Source organism: Triticum aestivum, chromosome 2B (genome assembly GCF_018294505.1).
Source record: "Triticum aestivum cultivar Chinese Spring chromosome 2B, IWGSC CS RefSeq v2.1, whole genome shotgun sequence".
Taxonomy (NCBI): Eukaryota; Viridiplantae; Streptophyta; class Magnoliopsida; order Poales; family Poaceae; genus Triticum; species Triticum aestivum.
In genome coordinates, this window is record NC_057798.1 from 661,616,027 (window position 1) to 661,631,766 (window position 15,740).

A 15,740-nucleotide genomic window follows, 5' to 3' on the forward strand; every position below is an offset into this window, starting at 1 on the left:
GTGACGAAGAGCTCGTCGTAAAGGGTTACGTCGACGCTAGCTTCAACACAGATCTGGATGAATCTAAGTCACAAACCGGATACGTGTATATGTTGAATCGTGGAGCGGTGAGCTGGTGCAGTTGCAAGCAGAGCGTCGTGGCGGGATCTACATGTGAAGCGGAGTACATGGCAGCCTCGGAGGCAGCACATGAAGCAATATGGATGAAGGAGTTCATCACCGACCTAGGAGTCATACCCAATGCGTCGGGGCCAATCACTCTCTTCTGTGACAACACTGGAGCTATTGCCCTTGCCAAGGAGCCCAGGTTTCACAAGAAGACCAGGCACATCAAGCGTCGTTTTAACTCCATCCGTGAAAATGTTCAAGATGGAGACATAGATATTTGCAAAGTACATACGGATCTGAATGTCGCAGATCCGTTGACTAAACCTCTTCCGCGAGCAAAACATGATCAACACCAGAACTCTATGGGTGTTCGATTCATCACAATGTAACTAGATTATTGACTCTAGTGCAAGTGGGAGACTGTTGGAAATATGCCCTAGAGGCAATAATAAAAGGATTATTATTATATTTCCTTGTTCATGATAATTGTCTTTTATTCATGCTATAATTGTATTATCCGAAAATCGTAATACACGTGTGAATACATAGACCACAATATGTCCCTAGTGAGCCTCTAGTTGACTAGCTCGTTGATCAACAGATAGTCATGGTTTCCTGACTATGGACATTGGATGTCATTGATAATGGGATCACATCATTAGGAGAATGATGTGATGGACAAGACCCAATCCTAAGCATAGCACAAAGATCGTGTAGTTCGTTTGCTAGAGCTTTTCCAATGTGAAGTATCTTTTCCTTAGACCATGAGATCGTGTAACTCCCGGATACTATAGGAGTGCTTTGGGTGTACCAAACGTCACAACGTAACTGGGTGGCTATAAAGGTGCACTACAGGTATCTCCGAAAGTGTCTGTTTGGTTGACACGGATCGAGACTGGGATTTGTCACTCCGTATGACGGAGAGGTATCTCTGGGCCCACTCGGTAATGCATCATCATAATGAACTCAAAGTGACCAAGTGTCTGGTCACGAGATCATGCATTACGGTACGAGTAAAGTGACTTGCCGGTAACGAGATTGAACAAGGTATTGGGATACCGGCGATCGAATCTTGGGCAAGTAACGTACCGATTGACAAAGGGAATTGTATACGGAGTTTCTTAAATCCTCGACATTGTGGTTCATCCGATGAGATCATCTAGGAGCATGTGGGAGCCAACATGGGTATCCAGATCCTGCTGTTGGTTATTGACCAGAGAGCAGTCTCGGTCATGTCTGCGTGTCTCCCGAACCCGTAGGGTCTACACACTTAAGGTTCGGTGACGCTAGGGTTGTAAAGATATTAGTATGCAGCAAACCGAAAGTTGTTCGGAGTGTCGGATGAGATCCCGGACGTCACGAGGAGTTCCAGAATGGTCCGGAGGTAAAGAATTATATATGGGAAGTCATTTTTCGGCCATCGGGAAAGTTTCGGGGGTTATCGGTATTGTACCGGGACCACCGGAAGGGTCCCGGGGGTCCACCGGGTGGGGCCACCCATCCTGGAGGGCCCCATGGGCTGAAGTGGGAGGGGAACCAGCCCCTAGTGGGCTGGTGTGCCCCCCCCCTTGGGCCCCCCTCTGCGCCTAGGGTTGGGAACCCTAGGGGAGGGGGCGCCTTCACTTGCCTTGGGGGGCAAGTCTTCCCCCCTGGCCGCCTCCCCCTAGGAGATCCCATCTCCTAGGGCTGGAGCTCCCCTGGGGTCCCTATATAAAGAGGGGGGGTGGGAGGGCAGCCGCACCCTGACATCTGGCGCCTTCCTACCCCCTTGCTACACCTCCTCCTCCCGTAGTCGCTTGGCGAAGCCCTGCCGGAACCCTGCTGCATCCACCACCACGCCGTCGTGCTGCTGGATCTTCATCAACCTCTCATTTCCCCTTGCTGGATCAAGAAGGAGGAGACGTCACGCTAACCGTACGTGTGTTGAACGCGGAGGTGCCGCTCGTTCGGTGCTAGGATCTCCGGTGATTTGGATCACGACGAGTACGACTCCCTCAACCCCGTTCTCTTGAACGCTTCCGCTCGCGATCTACAAGGGTATGTAGATGCACTCCTCTCTATCGGTTCTAGATGAACTCATAGATTGATCTTGGTGAACGTAGGAAATTTTTTATTTTATGCAACGTTCCCCAACATCCACCTCCTTCCTCTCCTTGCTGCTACCGGAGAAGGCCGCCGGTCAAGGTGGTGGCGGGGATCTCGGTGCTCCATCCCCTCTCAGAGACCAGTGGTTTCTGTGGTGGCGGCCCCAGCCAGTGAGGCATTGGCGTTGGGAAGCAGGTGGCGTTCGCACGGGGTGCTGGCCAGCGTTCTCGGCCATGCGGGCGGCGGGTGGCTGGTGGAGTCCAGCCGCGATGCGAAGTCTCTTCTTTGTCAGATCTGGAGGTTCGAAATCCCTCTTCCCCGCTGCTTCTCTCTCGCCGTCGACGGGGGCTAGTGATTTGTTTTCTAGCTCCAGCATTGGTGGGTGTTGGTGGCCAGCTAGGGGATAGGGGGAAACCTTGGCTGGTCCGGCTGGCCCGGTGGCGGCAACACCCAAGGGCATTGCTTTCCTCCATGGGGGCGCAGCCGAGGTCCCTTGCTCGCCACCCCGACCCCCTACCCAGGTGAAGACCCTTAATCCACCGTGGATTTTGCGGCGGCGGCTTACACGTCGTGACCTTGCTGGAGGCATCGTCAGGGGTACTGGGCTCATTCGGGAGGATCTTGCTACCTCTTGAGCTTGCGTTGGTTTTCCCTTGAAGAGGAAAGAGTGATGCAGCAAAGTAGCATAAGTATTTCCCTCAGTTTTGAGAACCAAGGTATCAATCCAGTAGGAGAGAACGCACAAGTCACTGAATACCTGCACAAACAATCAACAACTTGTACCGAACGCGATAAAGGGGTTGTCAATCCCTTCACTGTCAGTTGCAAAAGTGAGATCTGATAGAGATAGATAAACGGTAAAGTAAATATTTTTGGTATTTTTGGTTTATAGATCGGAAAGTAAAAGATTGCAAAATAGTAGATCCGAAACTAGCAAGATGTAAATGAGATTCAATAAAATGGAAAAGAGACCCGGGGGCCATTGGTTTCGCTAGTGGCTTCTCTCATGATAGCAAATATTACGGTGGGTGAACGAATTACTGCCGAGCAATTGACAGAAAAGCGCATAGTTATGATTGTATCTAAGGCAATGCTCATGAACATAGGCATCGCGTCCATCTCAAGTAGACCGACTCCTGCCTGCATCTACTACTATATATTACTCCACACATCCACCGCTATCCAACATGCATCTAGAGTATTAAGTTCATAAAGAATGGAGTAACGCATTAAGTGAGATGACATGATGTAGAGGAATTAACTCAAGCAATATGATGAAAACCCCATCTTGTTATCCTCGATGGCAACAATACAATACGTGCCTTGCTGCCCCTACTATCACTGGGAAAGGTCACCACAAGATTGAACCCAAAGCTAAGCACTTCTCCCGTTGCAAGAAAGATTAATCTAGTAGGCTAAACTAAACCGATAATTCGAAGAGACCTGCAAAGATATCACATCATGCATATAAGAATTCAGAGAAGAACCAACTAAAATTCATAGATAATCTAATCATAAATCCACAATTAATAGGATCTCGGCAAACACACCGCAAAAGAATTTACATTGAATAGATCTCCAAGAACATCGAGGAGAATATGGTATTGAGAATCAAAGAGAGAGAAGAAGCTATCTAGATAATAACTATGGACCCGAAGGTCTATGGTAAACTACTTACGCTTGATCAGAGAGGTAATGGTGTTGATGTAGAAGCCCTTCATGATCGAATTCCCCTCCGACAGGACGCCGGAAAAGGTCCCTAGATGGGATCTCACGGGTACAGAAGGTTGCGGCGGTGGAAAAGTGGTTTTCTGGCTCTCCTAGATGTTTTCAGGGTATACGAGTATATATAGGCGAAGGAACTAGGTCAGGGGAGCTACGAGGGGCCCACGAGGTAGGGGGCACGCCATACCCCCTGGGCGCGCCCTCCTGCCTCGTGGCCGTCTCATTGCGTCTCCGACTTCATCTCCAAGTCTTATGGTTTCCTTCCGGTCCAAGAAAGATCATCGCGAAGGTTTCATTCCGTTTGGACTCCATTTGGTATTCCTTTTCTGCGAAACTCTAAAATAGGCAAAAAACATAAACTGGCACTAGGCCCTCGGTTAATAGGTTAGTCCCAAAAATAATATAAAATAGCATATAAAATCCTATTAAACATCCAAAACAAATAATATAATAGCATGGAACAATCAAAAATTATAGATATGTTGGAGACGTATCAAGCATCCCCAAGCTTAATTCCTGCTCGTCCTCGAGTAGGTAAATGATAAAAACAGAATTTTTGATATGGAATGCTACCTAACATATTTATCAATGTAATTTTCTTTACTGTGGCATGAATGTTTAGATCCGAAAGATTCAAAATAAAAGTTTAATATTGACATAAAAATAATAATACTTCAAGCATACTAACAAAGCAATCATGTCATCTCAAAATAACATGGCCAAAGAAAGCTAACCCTACAAAATCATATAGTGTGGCTATGCTCTATCTTCATCACACAAAATATTTAAATCATGCACAACCCCGATGACAAGCCAAGCAATTGTTTCATACTTTTGATGATCTCAAACTTTTTCAATCTTCACGCAATACATGAGCATAAGCCATGGATATAGCACTAAGGTGGAATAGGATATGGTGGTTGTGGAGAAGACAAAAAGGAATAAGATAGTCTCACATCAACTAGGCGTATCAACGGGCTATGGAGATGCCCATCAATAGATATCAATGTGAATGAGTAGGGATTGCCATGCAACGGATGCACTAGAGCTATAAGTGTATGAAAGCTCAAAAAGAAACTAAGTGGGTGTGCATCCAACTTGCTTACTCACGAAGACCTAGGGCATTTTGAGGAATCCCATCATTGGAATATACAAGCACTAGTAGAAAAACTACCTAATGTTCAGCTCTTTAGTCCCGGTTTGTAAATGAACCGGCACTAATGGTAACATTAGTCCCAGTTCGTGTTGAACCTTTAGTACCATTTCGTGGGACGAACCGGTACTAAAGGGGTGGTGGCAGGCTGGCGTCAGGCCGGGGCCCCACGAGACCCTTTAGTCCCAGTTTGTGACACAAACCGGGACTACAGGTCTAACCTATAGTGCTGGTTTGTGTCGCAAACCGGGACAAAAGGGGTCTAACCTTTAGTCTCGGTTGGAGACACAAACCGGGACTAAATGGCAATTTTCAAACTCTACCCCCGTGTAACGCCTTTTCTGTTTAAAAAAACAAAAGAAAATGATAAAAACTTCAAAAATTAAAATCCTTCGAGATGTAGTTATGTTACTACATCTAGTAGTTAGGGAAATTTAAAAACGTAAATTTCGACATGTTTTGCAAAAAAGTGTTAGGAAAAAGTAAAACGACCATATCTTTTGCATACGACGTCGAAAAAAACACATAATATATCAAAAAAATCAGCACGAAAATCTGCATCCGATTTGGCTAGTAGTATAGTTAACAGAGAGAAGCTAGATGATGCGCTGATAGAATCATGCAAGAAGCAAGTCCAAACTCAATGAGAAGCAAATTCAAATCAATGAGATGCAAGCCTAGGGAAGGAAATATAAAAAGCTTCACCATGCACTCCTAACTTCTATAGTGATTTGGTTGATACTCCTTGGATCAGTAGCAACAATTCTTCTTGGGAGAGCCATTGCATTGGTGATGTTTGTCGGGAGAATTACCCACGGTTAAAACCGGCTCATGACGTTAAGTCATCTCTGGACTTAACCCGACAGGCATAACCTGGCAGGTGTAACCCGACAGATTGTGTAACCCGGCAGATGGTGTGACCCAGATCCTAACCCGGCAGATTGTGTAACCCGGATCCTAAACCGACATCTACTTAGAATCTTGGAGATGAGTCTTGGAGATGAGCCCTGAAGATGAGCCGCCTGGAGATAAGAAGCCCAGGCGTTAAGAAGCCCACGGTGAGAAGCCAGTGTTAAGAAGCCCGCGATAAGAAGTCAGAAATAGGCTAAGTCCTAATCCTACTAGGACTCTACATCTAAGCCGCCCCTTCAACTTATATAAGGAGGGGCAGGGCACTCGAAGAGGGACAAGTTTAGACAGGCAGACAAGTCTTATACAAGATCAAGGTGGATGCTCTCGAGATAGAGGTAGCGAAACACTGCCCCTGTAATCGAGATCATCATCATCATCATCAATATCAATCAAGAAGGATGTAGGCTTTTACCTCCACCGTGAGGGGCCGAACCTGGGAAAAACTCGCGTCTCTCGATTCCGATCAAACACATCCAAGCTACCAACTAGTTGCGATGGCCTCACGACAAAGTCCTCAGACTAGGACATCTATCGTGACAAAACCACGACAATGTTCTAGGTGTAAGCAATTAGCTAGAGAAACTATTGTGTTCTTCGTAATTTCCACTCTGGATTGACAGCAGTGGTTCTTAATGCACAACATTATATTTGATTTGTATCCTAGATCAAGTATTGAATAAAATATGTTATGACAATATATGTCCAAATGAACTTTGTATGCAAACATATGCTTTTTTCTAGGATTAAGTGTTTGGCGATCTTCTAGATGAAGAAAATATTAATTCTTTAAAATATGCAACATTTACATTTTTGCCCTTAGTTGTGCCAGCCAGTCGGTTTTGTCCTTACTTTTCGCGTCTACTCAGTTTTGCCCTTAGATTTGTTTCTGAGGTCGTCTAAGTGCCTTTTGACCGTTTGACCAATACTTAGAAAACTTATAACAGATTCATATGAGCTCATAAAAATGCAAATAAGATATCAAAATATTCAAAAAGCATTACCTTTATGTGCATGCCATTTGCATTCCTCAAAAAATAATATTGTTTAAGCAACCCGAGGTTATTAATGCTATAAACATTATTAAAAATAAAAGGTCTAAAAATACATTTTTCTTGAATAAAAATTACAGGCAAATAAGGTGATGTTTGAAAATTCATAACAAGTAGATATGAACTCAGAAAAAGGCAAATAAGAAATCAGGACGTTTAGAAAACATCACCTACACTTGCAATAAATTTTTATTCATCAAAAATATTTCTATACCTTTTTAATTTTAATAATGTTAATGACATTAATAACCTCAGGTAGTTTAAACATAATTTTTTCCTTGATGCAAAGGGCATGCACATAAAAGTAATGTCTTTTTGAACATTTTGATGTCTTATTTTTCATTTTTATGGGTTCATATGAATTTGTTAAGAATTTTGAAAGTATTGGTCAAAGGGCACTCGGACAACCCGAGAGAAAAATCAGAGGGCAAAACTGAGCAGAGCAGATTAAGGGCAAAAATGCATATATCCCTAAAAATATAGTTTTTTAAAGAATATATAGGACGTGTGGATTAAAGTTTAGAGGGTCTGCTAGAGATGCCCTTAGTTACCACTCCAAAACATAATATTTATGAAATGTTCAACAGGCCAATAAATTTATCCATTTAATTAAAAAAACAAATTCATTTTTTTTGGTTACGAAAGGAAGAAGGTCAGTTGTGCAATACAATAAAGGAAGTCGTATGTACATGCAAAACGGCTAACGTGTTAAATCTCGGAGATGAACGCTTGATGTTAATTCTTCGAAGTCCAAACTGACGCATACGCTTCTGCAAGTTAACCCCTCGTGTTGTCCTATATAAGCACGTCAATTCATCTATAAACCTCACCAAATCAACTGAGCTCACAGTCACAGACGCAGCAGATGACCATGTCTCCTTCCATCTGCCTAGCCATCTTGCTGCTTGCACTGGTCTCGCAGTCGCCAGCATCAGCCAGCATCCCCGGCACTAGCAACAACGGCTTCGCCGTCGCAGCCCCTAGCGTACCCACGGCGACTCAGTTCCTGCAGGCGCACAACGACGCGCGCCGCGATGTCGGCGTGGCACCCCTGACGTGGAACTCGACGCTGGAGCAGGACGCCCAGCGGTACGCGGACCGGCTCAGCATCGGCTGCAAGCTGGAGCCACTAGACATCGAGCTGATCTACCTGCAGAACACCTACAACGGCAGCGGTTACCAAGATGGCGCCGCCGTCACCGCCTCGTGGGTGAACGGGCGGCGGTGGTACGACTACCGCGCTAACGCATGCGTGCCCGGCCACGACTGCGGGGCCTACAAGCTGATGGTGTGCAGCACCGTGCAAGAGCTCGGCTGCGCCCGCCGCACCTGCCGGAGCAGCCCCGACACCGTCGCTGTTTGCAGCTACTTCCCTGACTGCGACTACAACGACCGGCCATACTGAGTACGGACGCTAAATCAGAAAAGATGTGTCCAAATAATATATGATGCGAAATAAGGCGTTTGGTCCGGCGATTTTTGGTCAAGTAATGGGAAATTCGGACTACGTACGCTGTGACTGAAGCTGTCTGTTGCTTTTGTTTTGTTCAGTTCGCCCGTAAACCACTTTATTTATCTGTAAAAATCACGGTACTGCAATGTAATTCGTAGCTGAATCTGATAGTGGTATCGCCTGAACCAAATATAGCAGAGGCGTGTGACTAGTTTTCGACTTCCCTCGCACATGATTATTTTCCCACCAGAAACTCTGAACGCCCTTCTCCCCGCAATCTGATCTGCTCGACGTACCCGAATACTCTCCATCCATGGTATACTGATTTCTATTTGTTCCCCCCCAAAAAAATCAAACAGTTTGCATAGAAGCTCATTTTCACTGATAAGATTATAGAAAGAAGAAAAATGTATTCGAATAGCCATGGCATCAAGAAGTACCAAAAAGTGAAATTAGAGGAAACAAATCTCCAACGTTGCATAGGGAGCCAGACAAAAGGATAGAAACTAACAACCTCGAGAGAATCGTTAAGACGAGGGAAAACCAAATATAACAGGATTAAGATTATGTCCAATGCGTCCTTTAAAAATATATTATGTCCAATGTGGTGTAGTAGAGTTAACACTCGCAATAAAGACGCAGGATGATGATCGAAATGAAATGATCCCGTTCTACCATGGACATCAGAACCATAACCCTTCTTTTTCTCATGGAAATCATGAGAGGAAACATAAACAAACAAAAAGTGGCAGTTCATACACCAATAACAAAAGACAATGATCAACAGAGGTGAAGGTGAAGAATACTCCACAAGGCTGCATGAGACATAAACATCAATTGTAGATCACCGCAAGTGTAGTTCAGCACTTGTGATTCGGTAGACCCCCCCTAAACACAAGGATGACTCAGATTAACCCATACCTCTTCATAATAAAGGACATGATGGACATATTTTATGTATACTTTTTTTTTCAGAATCATTTCGCTGTATACGTCTACGCTGTACACTTGCGAGCTGGGCGTCCCATCCATCTCTTTTTCCTCTGAATTTAAACCGCAAAAAATTCTGAGAGTGCCAAGATTCGAGCCAGCAACTTATGGTTCACAATGCGTCGCCATAACGTATACAAGCGTCTTTCTTATTCTTTTCTTTTTCCTATTTTCTTATTTCCCTCTTTCCTCTTTTTGCTTTTTTTCATGTGTTTTCAAGCGGTTTTGTTCCGGATTTATTTTCCTTTTTCCTTTTTTCCTTTTTTTCGTTTTTCTTTCTTTTTTTGTTCATCTTTCATTTTCCTTTTTCTCTTGCAATGTGCAAACTTTTTGTATTTCATTTTTTTACGAAATGAATGAACTTCTATTAAAATTTGCGAACATTTTTTCAAACATGGTGAACTTTTTCCAAAATCAAGAACTTTTTATCAAATTCATTAAAAAAATTGATGAGCGTCTTTTCAAAACGGATGATTTTTTTTAAATCGATGAACCTTTTTCTCAAGATTGATGAACTTTTTTCAAGATGAATGCATTTTCCAAAGTAGATGAACTTTATTTTTAAAAATTGATGGACTCTTTTCAAAATCGATGAACTTTTTCAAATCCTTAAACTTTTTTCTCCAAAATCCATGAAATTTTTATCAATTCATGGTGTTTCTCATTTTGTGAACATTTTGCAAATCCGCAAATATTTTTTCAAATACATGAACTTCTCAAAAAGATGATCCTTTTTAAATTCAATGGTCAAAGGTCAAAGATGTCCACGCTCAACTTGTCGTCCAAGTCCATACAAGCATCCAAGTCCTAAACGCGAAACAACGGATGGGGCCACAACACAAGCATGCCCAAGAAAACAAAAAATAAATCAGGAAAAAAGCCACCTAGTGGCACCCACCAAGCGGCACTACGAAGATGAAAGCCGACGAGCCGTAGCTAGAAGCGCATCCAACATGAGGCCGAGACGGTCGCGGTCACGCTGCCTCGACAACGTATGCCGTGCTCATTGAGAACACTACCGTCGAGGCGAGCCTCCATGACACAGTGTCCGGGTACTCCGACAATACTTGTGGGAGAGCAGCCCGAAGTCTGGTTCCAGTCTTCACTCTCTGCTTGTCCAAAGGTGTGGCGGAATCTAACGTGCCACTGACCATCCCGTAGCATCGAAGAGACAAGGGCGGCCGGGTCCGCACAGATCAAGAACATGCCAGGGTAGCTCACGCAGATCGGCTGTGTACCTAACCATGGGTCCAACCAGAATTGGGTCCCGGTTCCATTCCCTATGGAGAAAGAAATCCCTAGGCGGATTTTCTCCTTATCCTCTAGATGGAACGCCAAACGTTTTTGTAGTCAGACATTGAAGCTTATCAACTCGTGTACCTAGCGACGATCGGTCGGTAGTGAGAGTTACAGGGTTCGATCCCTTGCACTGCCATTTCATTTTTAATATATTTTCCCTGTATTCGTGTGCGATAATGGGCGGGCCAAGTCAGGCAGCGTCCTGTGCATTGCGCCATCTATATGACTGTACTTCCCGAACGTCAAACCCTATTTGCCGCCCGTGGGTGTCAAACCGTTGCGGCTCGAAGCGAATCGAGCGACCGGCACGATACGAGTCGGCCCACTTTGAACGAGCAACCGGTTTTGGGAACCTTTTAAAAGGTTCCCTGAGCTTTTTCCCTTTTTCTTCATGTTTTTATTTTTCGTTTTTCTTTCTGCTTATTTCTTCCTTTTCTTTTCTTTTCTTTTTACCTTATTTTGTTTTTATTTTTGTTTCCTTTTTTTTGTAAATTAAAAAATTCAAAAAATGATTGAAATTCCAATTTTTCTTCACATATTCGAAAATTGTTCATGTTTTTCAAATGTATTCATGTTTCAAAAAAAGTTCAGCATTCAATAAAAGTTCAAAATCCAATTTGTTTATTTTCAAAAAAAAAATCATGTTAAAATAGTTCACCGTACATTGGGAAAATGTTCACTGTGTATAAAAAATGTTCATCGTGTGTACCAATTTTATTCAACGTGCATTTCAAAAAAAAAATCAGCATATATTTTCAAGAAAGTTCAGTTTTGTATTTGAAAATATTCACTATATACTAAGAAAATGCTCAGTATGTATTTTAAATTCACTTTTCAAAAATTGTTCACATTTAAGAAAAGAATATTCGATCTTTTTATGAGTTTGAAACATCGTTGGCATTCTCAAGAAATTTTGTTCACATTGTTTTCTACAAGTATTGAAAAAAAAACCCAGATCTGCAGCTCTAATTAGTACTTTAAGGTTAGTGCTGACTTTCAGCCATCATCAGTCACTAGGTCGTCTGGTTAGCATCGGTTGCATGCATGGCCAGGTTGTGGGTTCGATACCTGAAAATTGGACTACAAAATCTGCTACAAGAAACCCAATTAAGGATTGCCTTCATCTGGATCACTGCACCATGACTGCCCTCCTTCGCTTCTTGAGTCCCTTCGGTATTCTTCAGGCAGTAGATCAAACCCACAGCTTTGCAGCTAATATCCATCAGCAGTGTTTGATTCTTCTGAATTTTATTCTGCCAATACATTGAAGTTTCCCAAGCTCGCCAATTTCCTCTCATAGCCCTCATTGTTGTCTATCTCACCTCCATCCGCCAACCCCTCAAAGTGTTGTGCAGCTCCAGGACTCACCGTCTGCCGACGTACTTTGGTCTTCTGCTACCTTCTCCAGTGCTTTGACTATACTTCTTCACCCCCCGACCCTCGTTTTGGTTCGCAGCAGCAGCACCAGTTTCCTCATAATGTTGTTCATTGTTGTCCACCTCACCTCCATCAGTCAACAGTTACAAGTGTGAAGCACCAAGGCCCTTCCGCCTGCCCTTATGCTTTGGCCTTCTACTACCTTCTCCATTGCTTTTGGTATTCCTGAACGAGTGCATCTCTAGTTGACAATGGCGATGTTGTTACTCCGTGCAGGACACGAGGGCCTTGCAAAGTTGCAATTACATGTCCTGATGGTTCCCAGTCCTAGAATGTCCGTGGGTATCAATGAAACTCACAGAGCAATTCCAGTTGAGCACAAAATTTCGTGCATGTATGAACCTAAGAATGATTGGACTCTACTTCTTGGTTAGCTTAGGTGGTCAATATGGTTTCCTTGTGAAGTATTGTTCCATCTCTCATCTCACGCTTAAATAAGAACATCGTGTGTTGCAACAACCATGGAATGGATGCTTTCTCGAAGTTTAGTACTTCCATAATGAGCACATGGGCACTCATGTATTGTTCAACATCATTTACTCAATGAAGTGATCGTACTGACTTAGGTTCAACAGTAAGTCCAGTAAAACAAAAGTTACATGATCAGTTTGCAAGAGTGCGTACAAGTTCAAAGTGCTCCCCTAATTAGCTATCCTATGAGACACTTTATTACAGTTCTTCCTAGCCAAAACAAAGCAACTTTAGAGTTTTGCTTTAAGCATCCTTTAATTATGCCAGTGCCAACAAGCAGGTGATCAATCAAACTCTTCGTTGTTGATCCCTTGCAACAACAACGTATCCTGCCCGACCCTCTTATTGCCCCCTCGGGCAACTCAGGGGCGACTAGGGTTCCGTGGCCGCCGCCACCCCCTCCACCTCCTTCCTCCCCTCGCTTCTACCGGAGACGGGCGCCGATGAAGGTGGCGGCGGGGATCTCGGCGCTCCATCCCCTCTCGGAGGCCAGTGGTTTTTACGTGGCGGCCCCAGCCGATGAGGCGGCGGCGTTGGGCAGCAGGTGGCGTTCGCAGGGGGTGCTGGCCAGCGTGCTCGGCCATGTGGGCGGCGGGTGGCTGGTGGAGTCCGGCCGCGGCCGAAGTCTCTTCTTTGTCAGATCTAGAGGTTCGAAATCCCTCGTCCCCGCTGCCTCTCTCTCGCCATCAACGGGGGCTAGCGATTTGTTTTTTGGTGTGTTGGTGGCCAGCTAGGGGATCGGGGAAACCTTGGCCGTTCCAGCTGGCCCGGTGGCGGCAATGCCCAAGGGCAATGCTTTCCTCCATGGGGGCGCAGCCGAGGTCCCCTGCTCTCCACCCTGACCCCCCTACCCGGGTGAAAACCCTTAATCCACCATGGATTTTGCGGCAGCGGCTTACATGTCATGACCTTGCTGGAGGCGTCGTCAGGGGTGCTGGGCTCGGTCGGGAGGCTCTGCAGGAGAGGGATTGAGGTTGGCTTGTGTTTCGAGTTAGCGCTTGGTACCCAGCTGGCTCCTCTTCGGCTCCAATTCCATGAAGCTTGCCTTTCCAACTAGTTGGGCATGGACCGTGGTGGAGCGACCGACTAGGAATATCCCAAATCAAAGTAATCACCCTATGTCCACCTTATGATGTGAGGGCGGCATTCTTCTAGCTCTAGGGCTAGCTTCTCGAAATCCCGACACTGTGGCGCCTACGAGCCATGGCGAGGGGGTAGGGTCCCTCTTCGGTGATAGAGAAGGAAGATGTTATTTCCCTTCTTCCCTAGGTGTTCCTGGATCTTGGTCCATCTTCGAAGGCCGACTATGTCCTGCTTTGCTGCTTTGTTCTGCTACATATGATCCTAGTTTGGAGTATCCGGCCTTTTGCAAGTTGTAATCTTATTTTCCATTCTTTAGCTGCTTGTGGAGGTTGTAGTTAGTGTTTGCTTTCGACTGCTCCTCATTGTATCGTTCTAGCCATTGTAATTTGGGTTGTTTGTTCTAACTCCTGACCGGTTGATGTCTATTTTAGTTCAAAGCCGGGCTCTCCACGATCCTTCGTTCTAAAAGAAAAAAACAACAATGTATCCTCAGTTTCAAAGCACACATATTTTAATACCGAATCAAAGCCGGGCTCTCCATGATCCTTCGTTCTAAAAGAAAAAAAACAACAATGTATCTTATGGTGCTTGATTCAGTATTAAAAGTGCCATTGATGTTGGTTTTCAGTTCATTCTCATTGGGAGGGGTACATCTGCTTTGTACAATCTGAAATACTAACCAGTTTGATTTTCAGCAATAAGACACATAGCAACATTATCACCATGTTTACCTTCCTCCTTGATTCTATTCCTCTCATTCCACTGTCGTCGTAGGAGCATAACACCTTGATCTTATCTTTTTCCAAATCCAAAAATGCATATACTTTCTGGTTTGGGGATTAACCCTTAGCTAGCATATCCCTCAAATGGCCAATGCCTCACAATAAAATAAGTGTTGGCACTACAATAATTCTAGGGCTGTGACATCTTCTAGCTGGTGTTTCTGACTTAGCCTATAGTTTGTGGACGACGTGCAATAAGATGTAATATGGTGATTGAGCCGGTCTTTCTTAGGCGGGCCTCTGCCTCTATTTTCAAATTATTAGCAATTTTGTAGCACTATCACCTAATATCTAGACAGGGAGATCGTGATCGCCTGGGTCTTATGATGGATGCGATGACTGCTCTCACTCGCCAACTTGCCTTGCAGCAAGCCCTCTGAGACTTCGGCCACTTAGTGATCTTTTTTCCTATTTCTTTCATGCTTTTTTTAGGCGTGTTTGTGTTGATGCCCCAACAGACTAGTTTATTTTACGACACTTGAACTTATTGTATGGACGCATTGTTGACTTTATAAAGCGGGGCGAAAGCCGAAAATGCCAAATGGAAGCCGAGCTCCATGGAGGCCTTAATTTGGAAACTTCAAAATTCAAACTTTTTAGTTACAAAAAAAATCTGAAAAATACATATACCTAGAGACATAATGTACATGTGTAAAATTTCAGATAGAAATAGGTTAAAATGAGATCTACAAAAAAAAGACAAATCGGTGACTCTTTTAACATATGTGTACTCTTTATCCTCAAAGTCCATGATTTTTTGTTTTTTTGCAGCTTGCAATTCAATGTATATAATCATGAAATTTTGCACACGTACACATTACATCCCTGTATACATGTGTATTTTTCAGATGTTTTTGAAACTGAAAAGTTTGAAATTTAAATTTTTCAAAATTAAGGCCTTCATGGAGCTCGGTCTCCAAAACGGGCGAACAAATTTATTTCATTTGTCCTCACATTTTTGTGTGTACGAAAGGAATGTCTGTTGTGCAAGTATATATCAGTGAGAAGGAAGTCGTACGTACATGCAAAACGGCTAACCTGTTAATTATCGGTAGCAGTGAATGCCATTAATTACTCGGAGATGAGCGCTTCATGTTAATTCTCCGAATTGGAAACTGACGCATACGCTTGTGCAAGTTAACCCCTCGTGTTGTCCTATATAAGCACGTCAATTCCTCTAAAACTTCACCAAA

General features: G+C 44.0%; 1 protein-coding gene across 1 annotated transcript; it reads left to right on the top strand.

Annotated features, from left to right (window-relative positions):
* The first annotated feature begins 7,897 nt into the window (after window positions 1–7,897).
* Window positions 7,898–8,437, top strand: LOC123041945 (pathogenesis-related protein PRMS-like). The gene has a single exon (XM_044464493.1). The coding sequence runs from the start codon at window positions 7,898–7,900 to the stop codon at window positions 8,435–8,437; it is 540 nt and encodes a 179-aa protein (XP_044320428.1).
* The last annotated feature ends 7,303 nt before the right edge of the window (window positions 8,438–15,740 follow it).